The 14,595-nt window shown below is 43.6% G+C and overlaps 2 protein-coding genes across 2 annotated transcripts in view; both read right to left on the bottom strand.

Moving 5' to 3' along the window:
* ITGAE (integrin subunit alpha E) overlaps positions 1-14,595 on the bottom strand; it is a gene marked incomplete at its 5' end in the record, with an annotated part of 67,860 nt that overhangs the window by 34,777 nt on the left and 18,488 nt on the right. Inside the window, 2 exons of the mRNA XM_080826610.1 lie at positions 1,201-1,292; positions 10,265-10,385. Coding sequence (XP_080682736.1) covers positions 1,201-1,292; positions 10,265-10,385 — 213 coding nt within the window. The remainder of the gene's footprint in view (positions 1-1,200; positions 1,293-10,264; positions 10,386-14,595) is intronic.
* Positions 10,272-14,595, bottom strand: part of NCBP3 (nuclear cap binding subunit 3) — a 60,637-nt gene continuing 56,313 nt past the window's right edge. The window contains exon 15 of the transcript XR_013968120.1: positions 10,272-10,385. The gene's annotated coding sequence lies outside the window, so the exon portion shown is untranslated. The remainder of the gene's footprint in view (positions 10,386-14,595) is intronic.

Genomic DNA, 14,595 nt, shown 5'->3' with positions numbered 1-14,595 from the left:
GAGGTATGCTGGGAGGCAACCCTTCAGCCAAGGTCAGATGTCACAGGGCCCCATAAAGAACTGTTGGTCACTCAGCGCAGCCTCTAGAAGCTGGCTGAGGGGCCTTCAAGCACAGGCTTAGACGTGCTCAGGGCAAAGTGCCTATTCATCAGACTTATTCACTGACTCATTCAACAGATGCCCTATGATGTCTGCTCTGTGCCTGGCCTCATGCCGGATGGTGTTAGGGATCTAGAAATAACTGAGAGCTGGTGATTTTCTTACAGGGGATCCTGGTCTGGAGGGGCAGGAGGGTAGAGAAGCACTAGCTGGTGGGTGTGTGCAGCACCAGGGAGGTGTGCAAGATGTTAAAGGACTGGCGATATGGATCGATGAACTCCCCACTCTCAAAGTTCTGTCCCTGGGGAATCCCCAAGAAAATGTAGCTCACTCCTTTCCCTCTACACTGTGGGCCTCAGGAGATGCATTTTTGAGCCATAGGATCACCCAGTTGCCCTGCCAACCTGCATCCCCTCTGAAGCAGAGTGAGGTTGTTCAACATCATATGTCTCACAGAGACAAGGACTCTACCACACAAGGTCGAAGGGTCATCAGCAAATGTAGGACTTAAGTAGGACTCAGTGGGATGCGTAGAGTTGGTTAATAAGTTAATTAGTTCCATTCATTGTTCATAGCATTTATTGAGTGCCTAATATATGCCAGTCCCCATGCTAGATGTTAGGCTAGACACAGGTTGGGAGGGGTAAGGTTGGAGTCCATTGAGGTGTGATGAGTTGGGACATGTTGGGTTTTGGAATCAGACAGAGTTGGGTTTGCCAGCTGTTGCTGCCAATGCTAGATGCTCGACCTTAGTCATACTGGCAATCAAAGGACTTCTCTGAACTATAGCTTCCTCTTATATAAAATGGTGTGATTTTGTGATTTTGAGGATTTGAAGTGAACACTTAGCAGAGTGCCAGCCGCATGGTGAGCACTCAATACATTTTAAGTGTCATTTTTATTAGGACTGGGTCTGGAAAGATGGGCTGGGGATTAGGACTGGGTTGGGATGGGATTGGGCATTGGGGTAGAAGACCTGCTGCGGGTGGTGGTAGAATCTAGAGCGGAGAGACTGGACTAGGTTCAAACAATTTGGCCCAGAAAAGTGGGATTCCTCGGAAGGAGGTCTAGGAGCATTGCCCAGAACTGAGGTAGACTTACCTACTCGTTCGCAAGAGATCTTATCTTGGATGAGGGAACAACAATGCAGGAGGCCTCCTTCCACCTTGGTTTGAGGGCCGGTGACCAGGAGCCTGAGTTGGAAAGGTAGACAGCAAAGTTGAGCTGGCCAATGATTCCCTTCTCCTTTCTGCCTGCCCAGGCATAGTCATCCCACTCCAGGTCCACAGGCTCACAGGCTCCCTATCTGGAAAACTAATGGAGGAGGTCCAGACATGGGGCAGGCAGACAGACTCCCAGCCCAGAATGGCAGATTCTGCATTATGTGGAAAACATTTGCTCAGCATTTACCTTTATATAGCTCCAGGCAGGAAATGGTTAAATGCATCTGCTCTCTGCCTGCTGACAGAGATGGGGGTGATACTCTTTGGGGCAAGGGTGGGTAGGTACCAGGAAGCCATCAGCAGGACAGTTGGTTCTGTTGGGGTGCTGGCTTTCTGGTGGCTGCCAGGGAAACCACCCCACCTGGCCTCAGTGATAGTATTTCCTGAGAAGAGTATGTTGCTGCTCCTACCCTCTGGGTCAGTCAGAAATGGAGGTTTGAGGGGGGGAGCACCTTAGCCACATTAAGGCAGCCTCCAGAGGTATGATTCCCAATGGCAAACTTTGCCCCTCATCCCAAGCCCTGGGAGACAGCAGAGTCCAGTGTCAGCCTAAGCATTCTCATTATCCACACTGCCCAGGGAGAACTGGTCTGCCTCAAGACAGGGAGTGAGTTCCCCATCTTAGGGGTTGGGTTGTGAGTAGGGGGCATTGAGAAAGGGGGCCCAAGGCTGGGCTTGATAACAGGGAACCAGTTCCAAGACCTTTGTGCTGCAGGCAGTAGGAAGTCATGGAGGACTTTATAATGGGGAATATTAGTCTGTACTTTCAAAAGGTCATGATGCAGCTATGATGGGTTGGGTGGCAGGAATGAGGTACCATCTCCACTTCCTCACTTCCTGTCACTCTGTTATCATTATGAAATAGATCATTTACTTATCTCCATGGGTTAAGAATAATAATATTAAGTCTACACCTGTGTACATGCCCCCACCCCCAGCTTAACCACCCCAGGTTGATTCCACCTTCTGATATAGCTATTATCAAGGTCAACAGTGGTCCCCACACTGCCAAATCTAATGGACACCTCTCGGTCCTCATCTTCAACCTCTCAGCAGCCCTGGACATGTGACCATCCCCTCCTTGAAATACTTTCTTTTTGATTTCCCCCTACCTCTCTCAATACTCCTTCTCAGACTCCTTTGTTGGCTTCTTCACCATCTAATTTCTAAATGTTGTTTGAGCCTTGGGGCTTGGTCCCTGTTTTCCTTGCTAGCACATTCTCCCTAGTAATCCCCTCCAATCCCATGGTTTCAATACACCTGCAAATGCTGAAGTTCTGTGGCCGTAGGGTCCCTCCACCAGAAGTCAGACCAGCATAACCTGTCTGATATAGGATATAGGAAATAGCTGTAGGAAATGCACCCCCCACCCAGATGTCTAGGTCCTGATTCCCAGAACCTGTGAATATGCCACTTTTTGTGGCTAAATGGATTTTGTAGACTTGATTAAGTTATGGATCTTGAAATAAGGGAAATTATTCTGGATTATCTAGGTGGCCCCAATGTAATCACAAGGGTCCTTATAAGAGGAAGACAAGAGGATGAGTGAGAGAAAGATTTGAAGATGATACACTGCTGATTTTAAAGGTGGAAGAAAAGGCCAAAAGCCAAGGAATGTGGTTAGCCTCTGGAAACTGAAAAAGGTGAGGAAACAGATTCTCCCCTTGCGCCACCAGAAGGAACACAGCCCTGCTAACACACCTTGACTTTAGCCTATTAAGATCTATTTTGGACTTCTGACTTCCAGAACTGTGAGATAATAAATTTGTGTTGTTTTAAGCCACTAATTTTGTGGGTGTTACCACAGCCATAGGAAACAAATACAATGGCTAACTGCCCCCTAACTGGCATCTTAAACTTTAGATTGTCTAAACAGAACTTGGGAGTCTTGTCCTCCCAAGCCTGTGCTTTTTGTTCTTCTTCTTTTTCTTTTTCTTTTTTTAAGATTTTATTTATTTATTTGACAGAGAGAGGGGGAACACAAGGAGGGGTATAGGAGAGGGAGAAGCAGGCTTCATGTGGAGCAGGGAGCCTAATGTGGGGCTGGATCCCAGAACCCTGGGATCATGACCTGAGCCAAAGGCAGACACTTAACGACTGAGCCACCCAGGTGCCTCAAGCCTCTGTTTTTCCACCGACCACTACATTATAAAGCCTGAAGCCTGGGTACATCTTTGCTTCATCTTTTCACTCATCCCTGCATCAAGTCCATCAGTAAACCCTATGGATTATTCCTCCAAATTGTATCTACAGAGCACCTCTTCTCTCCATTTCCCCATCACCATCCTGGCCACCAGCACCTTGTCTGGTCTATGATATTAGCCTCCTAACTGGTAGTGTTTGTTTTTGAAATTTACCCTTACAGTTTATACCGTGTCACTCCCCTGCTTCAGTAGCCTCCTGTGCACTTAGAAAAAAGAGTCCGTACTCCTTGATGCAGCCTACAAGGGCCTTGCTGGTCTAGCCCTCCCTGCCTCTGAGACCTCCTCTCACCATTTCTTTATTTTTCTTTTTTAAGATTCTATCTATTTATTTGAGAGAGAGTGTGTGAATGAGAGAGCATGAGTGGGGAGAGGGTCAAAGAAAGCAGACTCCCCGCTGAGCAGGGAGCCCGATGTGGGACTCAATACCAGGACCCTGGGATCATGACCTGAGCTGAAGGCAGAGGCTTAACCGACTGAGCCACCCAGGCGCCCTCCTCTTCTCATTTCTTTGTTCTCTAAGCTCCAGCTTCACACTGGCTGGCTTCTGTTCCAGCCCCTTCTTTGGACGGCCCAAGTTCTTGCCTGCTCAAGCCTTCTGCCTTGCTGTGCCCTTTGCCTGGAAGCCCTGCTTTTCACTCCCCAAGGCTGACTCATTTTCATCTCCTGGCCTTGCTTAACTGTCACCTCCTCATAAATGCTTTCTCTAACCAGCCCCACCTCACAACACACCTACTCAGCTTCATGTCACCTTGTTTTATTTCCTTTACAGAACTTGTTATGTCCTAGAGTATCCTCTTTACTTACTTATGTGCTTATTATCTCTCCCCCCCACTAGACCATAAGTTCCTCAAGGATCACATCTAATCTTGTTTACCATGTTATTTCCAGAGCATGGAAGAACAACTGGCACAGAACTGGGGATCAGTAAATATGGCTAAATATTGACTGAATGACAGCTCAGGCGGCGTGTAAGGGGTCTAATGGGGGGCAGGGCTGATGAGCAGAGGGGCAGCTCTGTGGATTCTGCAGCTGAGCTCCCAAAATAGGTCGCCTGCTCAGCAACCCTGCCTCAGCTCCAGACTCCTCCCCAGCCTGAACCTCAGCCCTCGGTCTAGCACCTCATTCCCTCTCCCCCATAAAGGTGGGGGCAAAACTAGCCTCCATTCTAGATCATGTTTTGGTGGGGTAGGTCCAGGCCTGGAATAGCCTCGGCTCTCCTTCCTCCTTCAGGCCATTGCCCAAGCTATTTCCTTCCTATCTCCTTTTCCTGCCAACAGTCATCCTAAACCCCAGCTCTTCAGGAAGTCTTCCCAAAAGGAGCAACTTGACCCCCTCCAAGCCCTCCCTGACTACTGGAACCCACCCCCATACTCGCCTAGACTATGAGTTCTCAAGAGACTACCATGTACAGCTGTCCAGGCTGTGAACTGTGGAAAATAAGGTTGCCATTCATATCAAATCATGCAGTGCTGTGGCCTGGGGCCCAGTCTGAGCTGCCTCTGTTGTCTACCCATTCTTCCCGCATGATGGGTAGTCTCTTGATCTCCAGGTTTGTTGACTGAATGACTAACAATAACCAAACCCACCATCAGCTGACAGCCCTGGGGACCCTACTGTACCCTGGGCTAGAAGCGTCCATCTCCTGCCTTCACCCACCTCTAACCTAGGTCCATTCTGGGTCTAATCCCATACCTCCCAGGAGAAGGCCTTCTTTTTTCCCTAAGGTTTTGGTTTTTTTTAAGATTTTTATTTATTTTTTTGACACACAAAGAGAGAACACAGGCAGGGGGAGTGGCAGGCAGAGGGAGAAGAAGAAGCAGGCTCCCCACAGAGCAGGGAGCCCAACATGGGGCTCCATCCCAGGACCCCAGGATCATGACCTGAGCAGAAGGCAGACACCTAAACGACTGGCCCACCTGGGTGCCCCTCCCCCAAGTTTTATCATAGTTTTATTTTTTTATGGTTTCATTTGCATTTTTATTGAAGTATAATTAACATACAATGTTACATTAGTTTCAGGTGTGGAAGGCCTTCTTTATGTTCCACTCATTTCACCCTGCAGCAACCACACCCATGCTGCTGCCAGTCCTGAGTGTTCTATTTTAGGGAGAAACAGCACAAGGGAGTGAGAGAGACACATTACGCTTTCACAGGGAGCCCAGCCTCCTCTGCTCTCTGTGGCCCTGGGGTGGCCGGCAGTGCATTTCCTGTTCAGCAAGGCAGGCCCGTGGTCTTGGGCTTCACCATTTGTGGCAGGAACCCAGAAGTTCCTCCCACCACATCCTCCCATGAACCCCCTGTGCTTCATCAGGTGTTCAAGGAGGTTTTTCTGAGCCCAGCTAGGCTCTTCTCCCACCCTGTAATGGACCCAGAGCCTTCTGCTCCAGGGGCTTCAAACTCCTTTCATCCACCATGTCCTTTCACCTTGGTTTCTGAAGCAGGGGGCCTGGAGATGGAGAGGGCCCTGCTGGGGTGCTGGTGGGAGGGGACTGGGATTGACACTGGGCTTTCACAAGCATGAGGAGCAACCAGAACACTCATGCACTGCAAGTTTGGGAAACTACATGTTGGCTCTACCCGCAAGTCACGATTCAGCAATTCCACTCCTGGGCACAGGCCTGATAAAAGGAAGTGTACCTGTCCACAGAAAGCAGTATAATTTGTCCAAGGAAACTGTCCAAATGCCCATTGTCAGCACTGTTCACACAATGGAAGACTTAGAGCAATGAGAATAAGTATCATTGTCTCAGCCAATACCACTTTCAAAATTCAGACCATACTGAGGGAGAGAGGCCTGACAACAGACCACATAACAGCATGCATCATTTATAAGTTCAAGAACAGGCAGAACTAATCCAGGGAGATGGAGGTCAGAGCATTAACTCTCAGCAAGGGATGTGCCTAAAAGGGAGCACCAGGCTAGAGGGGGCTTAGGTGAGGCTGGCAATGTACTTTTTTTTTTTTTTAAAAAGATTTTATTTATTTATTTGTCAGAGAGAGAGAGAGAGAGAGAGAGCAAGCACACAAGCAGGAGGAGCAATAGGCAGAGGGAGAAAAAGGCTCCCCACTGAAAAGGAGCCCGATACAGGACTCGATCCCAGGACCCTGAGATCATGACCTGAGCCAAAGGCAGACGCTTAACCGGCTGAGCCACCCAGGCATCCTGAGGCTGGTAATGTTTTGTTCCTTTGTTTGGATGCTGCTTACATAGGTGGTTCATTTTGTGAAATTCCCTGAGCTACACACGTATGATGGGTGCATTTTTCTGCGTGGCAAATGTCCATAAAAATTTTACCAAAACAACACCACCAAATAAAAAAAAAAAATCACAACAAACACCAACCTTTAATTCATCCTCCTGCAGCCAAAAACTGATTAACAACCTTCTCACCACCCCTTCCTGTTTCAAACATTTCTGGCTCCTCAAACCCCCAGGGCCTTGGTAACAGGCACCACCCACCTCTCCCAACCTAGTGCTCACTATACTCAGTTTCAACCCCCTGACATTTTCTGTTTCTTGACTTTGCTCATGCTAACTTCCAGGCTCCTGGCCACTTTGCTCTTGGCAGGGCTTCCTCCTCCACTGCCTTCTCACACTAATTCGTACTCATCTCCTCAGTTCAGAGTTGGTGCACACCTTGTAGCTAAAGGATACACCTGCTTCTATGTCTCCAGAGTACCCTAGACACCCCCACCAGAGCAGCCATCGCTCCTCTTGTCATTGCCTGTCTTGTCTATCTCCTTCATGAACCAGAGGGCTCCATGAGGGCAGGGACTGTGCCTCTTTTGCTGTCTTATCCCCACACTTTGCCTGTGATTGAGTTGATGCTCCATAAATACTTGCCGAATGTGTGGATGAATGAATCAACTGACCCTGCCCTCCCTGCTTACATGGTCACCAGCCTCTTCACTGTACAGTGAGGAAATCACAGTCTGGCAAGGGGTCCAAGCATGCTTGGCTGGCGGGGTCATGGCCCAAGTCCCAGGGCTGTAAGCCTGCCTCAGGAGCTGCTACTGCCCACCCATCTTCCACCAAACAGAGCTTCTGCTATGCTCAACTTGGGAAGATGGGAAACTCCACCCAGCCAGAAACCTCGAGCTCCTCATCTGGCTCTGCCCCCAAAGCCTGTCTGGATGTTGGGCTCATGGCTCATGTGTGCTGTGTAAGAAGGAAACCCCTGGCCACTGACTAGAAGCAAAGCAGCAGGGATGGGGAGGGAACTGGCCTGGGGCAGGGCATGAGCTGGGCTGGGTCCTAGAGCAAGCACAGAGAAAGCCATATGACCATTGTGAACAGAAAGGAAAGGAAAAATTGCTCTAGGTTAAAAGAGAATAAAGAGACACAACAATATGCAACACAGGAACTTTGACTGGATCCTGGTTTCAAAGCAAAGCAGCTCAAAGTCATTTTGGTGACAATAAGGGACAAAACTAAAGACATGTTTCTACATTAGCATATCCCCACTATCACCATCTGATATAATACATATTTTGCTTGCTTGCTCATTGTCTATCTCCCCAGAGCATAAGAATTTATGCTCCAAAAGGGGAACCCTCCCACACTGTTGGTGGGAATGCAAGCTGGTGCGTCCACTCTGGAAAACAGCACGGAGGTTCCTCAAAACGTTGAAAATAGAGCTGCTCTATGACCCAGCAATCGCACTAATGGGTATTTACCCTAAAGATACAAATGTAGTGATCCAAAGGGGCATGTGCACCCAAATATTTATAGCAGCAATCTCCACAATAGCCAAACTATGGAAAGAACCTAGATGTCCATCAACAGATGAATGGAAGGGCACCTGGGTGTCTCAGTGGGTTGAGCCTCTGCATTTGGCTCAGGTCATGTTCTCAGGGTCCTGAGACTGAGCCCTACATCGGGCTCTCTTCTCAGCAGGGAGCCTGCTTCTGCCTGCCTCTCTGCCTACTTGTGATCTCTCTCTCTCTGTCAAATAAATAAATAAAATCTTTAAAAAAAACAGATGAATGGATAAAGAAGATGCGGTGTACACACACACACACACACACACACACACACACACACACACACACAATGGAATACTATGTAGCCATCAAAAGAAATTAAATCTTGCCATTTGCAATGACGTGGGTGGAACTAGAGGGTATTATGCTAAGCGAAATAAGTCAATCAGAGAAAGACAATTATCATATGATCTCTCTGATATGAGGAATTTGAGAGGCAGGGCAGGGGGTTGTGGGGGTAGGGAGGGAAAAAAATGAAACAAGATGGGATCAGGAGGGAGACAAACCTTAAGAGACTCTTAATCTCAGGAAACAAACTGAGGGTTGCTGGGGGAGTTGGGGGGTAGGAGGGATGGGGTGTCTGGGTTATGGACATTGGGAAGAGTATGTGCTATGGTGAGTGCTGTGAATTGTGTAAGACTGATGATTAAAAGACCTGTACCCCTGGGGCAAATAATACATTATATGTTAATTAAAAAAACAAAATACAAACCAAAAAATGGTAAAAAAAAAAAAAAGAGTAAAAAAAAATTTGTGCTCCATTCTAAATATTTGTTGAGTAAATGACCATGGTATATACAATTCTACAACTGCCAATGTTACCTTATGTTTCAAGGGTGATTCAAGTTAACAACCGCTGTGCTCATTTTATTAATTTGACCTGCTTCTAATATTGCATCATATGTGATTCAAAGCTTTTTTCTTCCATTTTCCTAGTGAGGACCATTTCCAGTCTTTCACTATTCCAAGAAATGTTACAGTGAATACTTTTACTTGTGCCTGGGAGTATCTCTAAGGTTGGCCAGATCTGGGAGTGGAATGGCAGGTCAAAGGAATCTGCGACATTACCAGATATGGTAAAACCATTCTCTGAGTTGCTTATACCAATTTACAGCCCCACAAGTTCCCACATCCTCAGCAGCAGAATTTTGCCACATTTAAAATCTGTGGCTTATCTAATGGGTGCAGATGAGATTTTTTTTTTTTAAAGATTTTATTTATTTGTTTGAGAGAGAGAGACAGTAAGCAGTGGGGAGGGGCAGAGGGAGAGAGAGATAGAAGCAGACTCCCCACTGAGCAGGGAGCCCAATGTAGGAGCCCAATCCCAAGACCTGGAGATCATGACCTGAGCCAAAGGTAGACACTTAACCGACTGAGCCACCCAGATGCCCCCAGATGAGATTTTAAAAACAGAAAATGCAATGTTTAGTGAGCTTGAATTTGGCCAGAAACTGTAATAAATCCTTTACGTGCATTAACTTAAATAGTCTTATGCAACAACCCTGGGATGTAGGGAAATCTCTACCCCTTCTGTGGAGATAAGAAAGAGGCTGTGGGTTGAGCGCTTTGCTACAAGTACAGAGTAAAGCTGTCACTGACCCATGGCTACCAGACCCACAACTTTTATCTTAACCACATTCCCTGCTGCCTCATAGTTTCCATTTTTTCTTTGATATTTTTGTCATTGCCCTAGATTTCTATACTGAGCATGAGTTACTTCTATAAGAGACAAAACAGCCTTAATAAACTTTATTTTAAAATAGTTTCGAGGTGTATCCTGCTCCTGCTCCCCAGCAGTAAAGATGGCCAGGATTGGCCCAGTGCTCACAGCCTCTCTCCAGCACACCCTTAATGAAAATGAAGGAAGGTTGTCCCCAGACTGTGGGGGTTGGGTGTGAAGGTCTTCTCTGGGGCTTGTTCAGACTCCCCAGAGGCATCCTCAGTTATGCGTCCCATCTGCTGGGTGCCACTCACCAGGTCTTGTTGGTGCTGGGGTCTTGGTGCAGAAGGGAGCTGAGCACATAGGGTGTGTCTCCCTCAGGAGTCACCCAGATCTGGGCCTCATCCACATTGAAGGCCACCAGAGGAGCAAGGCCTGTGAAGAAAAGAGGAATGTTTAACAAAAGAGGTGCCTGTTGAGGCCATGGCTGGGCCTTAGATTCCTATCATTCAGCCACATCTTGTGGTGTCATCATCCCCATTTTATAGATGAGAAAAATGAGAATCCCAGGATCTTTTTCCTGTGGAAATAGGACAGGAATGTAGGCATGTCTGACCCAGACTCTGCACTCCCCAATCCTCCTAAACTGTGTCAGCACCAAGGCCTCATCTAGGAAGCCTTCACTTGTTCTCCCCTACAAGTACTTCCCACCTTCTCACACCTCCCACTATGCAATTTCTGTACCTGTCAGATAGCACATACTCATGACAGAGTCTTGTACTAAAGTTAAAATAGACTGTGAGCCCCAGGGACAGCATATACATACATTCTATCTATGACCCTCCATTCAAATGACCCAAGAGAAAACATGTCTTCAAACATGTACAAGAAAGTTTACAGAAGCTTTATTTATAATAATTTCCAACTGGAAACCACCCAAATGTCCATCAGCTGGGGAAGGATAAACTAACTGTGGTGTATTCATACAATGGACTACTCAGGAATACAAAGGAATGAGCAATTGACACACATAGCAAGATGGGTAAATCACAAAAATCATTATGCTGAGTAAAAGAAGCTTTACACGAGAGTATCTACTATATAATTCCATTTACATGATGTTCTAGAACCAGCAAAACTGATCTAGAGTAAAAAATATTTCCTGGAGGTATGGGAATGAGGCTTAACTGGGAAGGAACAGGAAGAAACTTTGTAGGCTGATGGACGTATCCTAGATCTTGAGAGGAATTTGGATGACGAAGATGTGTGCATTTGTCAAAAACACACTGAATGGTCAACTTAAAATTTGTGTATTTCACTGAAGGTAAATTTTCCCTCAAAAAAGAACCATAAACACACATTAAACTCTAGTCAATATGTATGCTGAAATATTTAGGGATAATGTATGCCAACATCTGCAGTTTACTTTGAAATGGATCAAAATACAAGATGGCTTGATGGATGGATAGATGAATATATGAAGATGGATATATAGCTACATGTTTATATGTATGATATATATGCGGTAATGCAAATATAACAAAATGTTGACAACTGTCAAATCGAAGTGTGGTATATACTTTTCCACTGCGCATTTATTTCAACTTTTCTGTATATTTGAAATTTTTAACTAAAAAGTTTTGAGGAAATATTGATATTGACAGATTGCCCTGCACAGAGGCTGTGCCAGTTCATACAACAACAACAGAATAGGAGAAGTCCTGTTTCCCCACAGTGCAGCTTGGGCTGTGTGCAGACCTTTTCATCCTTGTTTTGAAAGAGTATCTTATTATTTTGTTCCAAAATATATTTTTAAATTATGAATGAGGTAAAACCTTTTAATTTTTAAGTTGTTTACCACCTATTCATATACATTATCCATTTGTATGAAGTATTTATTGCTTTCTTATTAATTTGTAAGAGCTTTCTGAATCAAAAGAAATTATCAATATGATAAAGACATTGTTTCTCACTTAGCTATTTAACTTGCATGATATCTTTCCCCACATCTATAATTTGTCATTTTTTTTTAAAGATTTTATTTATTTATTTGACAGACAGATCTTAAGTAGGCAGAGAGGCAGGCAGAGAGAGAGGAGGAAGCAGGCTCCCCACTGAGCAGAGAGCCCGATGTAGGGCTCGATCCCAGAACCCTGGGATCATGACCCAAGCCGAAGGCAGAGGCTTAACCCACTGAGCCACCCAGGCGCCCCAGTATAGTTTGTCATTTTTCATTTGTGACTCGAGTTTTATGTTATGCTTCCCCATTCAGTGATTATTTTTTTGAGTTCACTCACATTTTCCTCTATATTTGGGTTTTTTTGTTTGTTTCACTTTTTACATGTAAATCTTTGATCCATCTATACTTTATTTTTGTGTATGGGGTAAAATAGCGATCCAGGTTTGACTTTTTCTCCCCACAAATGAAATTGTCTCAACATTATTTCTTGAATAACTCATCTTGTCCCCATAGACTTGCAGTACCACTTTTATCATTCTCAGAACTCCCATATGCATCTGGGCCTCTGCTGGGACTTGGTTCTGCCCTACTGACCTCATTGTCTCCTGCTTGGATACGTTCATTAGTCTCCCAACCTTTCTCTTCCAAGTCTTGTCCCTCTGAATACATCCTCTCTATACCAATTACCAGAAGGAATTCTTAGAAGCATGGTCTGACCATGCCACTCCACTGTAAAAACTCTAATGTATATTTACATAGAAAAAGAGCAAGGCGAAGTTCAGTAAACAGAACCCATCTGTTCAACTACTGTTCAATGAACAACTTTTTGCAGTAGCTCTTGAAAACCGATGCTGCTTTTTGGAAAACACTTTTTTTTTTTTTTTTTTTTTAATGGTGGTACAATGCCTTTTTCCTCCCAAAATACACCACATAAACATGCTATAAGGAATAATGTTTTGATATCATACTTTTAGGGAAAACATACTAAATTTAATAAAACAGTTTCTAGCCCAACAATATCATAGGAAACAAATGTGAAAGGCTTGCCTTGTTTGGATAAACCCAAATGCTTTGTTTTTGCATATATGTGCTGATTGAAAGGGCTGGAGAGGTAGTAGCTTCTGTGATTCTGAAGTCTGTTAAATGTATAAGCTATTCCATGTATTTTGTAGTACTTTCAGGTTTAGTATTTATTTTACCCTCAATGTATTTTTCTGTGCTACAACTTTATTTTTAAAGGTAGTTTGAATACGAGACAACCACGAGTACCCAAAAGACAGTGAAGAAATGGTGCAGAAAGAAAATTATAGCTTTCACAATAATGACTCCTTCATAACTATCCTCCACTACTCATCATTAAGTCTTCATTTCCTCTTTTAATAAGAACAATAAACTTTTATTGCAGTAAGTTGTATATGTAAATTGTATTTTTAAATTCAAATTATTTTTTTAGTATAAACTTGTTTTATTGACCAATTAATAAATTTTTTCAATCAGAAAAAACTGTTTTGGTATTGGGCTGGATGTTATGAACCAGTTTTTCCATTGAAATTGATGGAATTTTTACCCCCAATTAATGGCTTTTCCCTTAGCAGTAGAGATTTTAAAAAGAAATTAAATTCATTAGGCAAAGGAAAAGTTTACAGACTTTTATATAAGGAAGAGAAAGAAATACATACATACAGATACCATTGTTCTTCATTTACCAAGAAGATATAAATTTAAAATTTGTGTGTATCCAATAACAACACTTCAAAATACATAAAAATATTAATTGAATTAAAAGGAAAAATACAAAATCCACAACCAAAATGAGAGGCTTTAATGCTTTAACAATCTTTCATATAAGCTATGAAAAGATCAGTAAGGAGGATATAGAAGATCTGAATAACACAATTAACAAAACTTACCTGATTAATACAACACTGTACCCAGTAATGATAAAATAAGCATTTTTCAAATGCACATGAAACATTTGCCAAAACTGAACATATGCTGCATCAAAAAGTAAGCCTCAATAAATTTCAATGGATTGAAATAATTCAGACTGTGTTCTCTGACTATAGTGGAATTAAATTAGAAGCCAATAACAAAAAGGAAACTAAAAAAAAACAAAAAACAAAAAACAAAAAACAAAAACTTGAACTTCTCAGAAATTAAGCAATGCACTTCTAAATAACCTAGAGCCAAAAATGAAATCACAATGGAAATTTTTAAATATTTTGAACTAAATGAGAATTAAGCTACAACAAATCGAAACTTGTGGGAAAAAGTTAAGGCTTAGAGGAAATGTACAGTCTTCAGTGCATGTGTTAAAAAGAAGGGTAAAAATCAATTATCAAGCTTTCTTCTCAAGAAGGTAAAAGAACAGCAAATCAAACCCAAAGAAAGTCCAGGAAGGAATAGAGATATGAGCATATATCAAAGAAACAGAAAACTAACTTACAGCAGAGAAAATCAGCAAAGCTAAAGTGTGTTTTTAAAAAAGGTTAATAAAACTGATAAACCCCTAGCAACACTGATCAAGGAAAAAAAGACCACACAAATTACCAATATGAATGAAAAAGAGGACATCAGAATAGGTCCTAAGACATTTAAGAAATAGTAAGAGTGAAAACATAAAATAAAATAAAATAAAATAAAGAAATAATAAGAGGATAGTATATACAGTTTATGCCACTACGC

Source organism: Martes martes (genome assembly GCF_963455335.1).
Source record: "Martes martes genome assembly, chromosome: 16".
Lineage (NCBI taxonomy): Eukaryota > Metazoa > Chordata > Mammalia > Carnivora > Mustelidae > Martes > Martes martes.
Note: the sequence above shows the minus strand (reverse complement) of the source record. Positions and strands in the feature narration are given on the sequence as shown.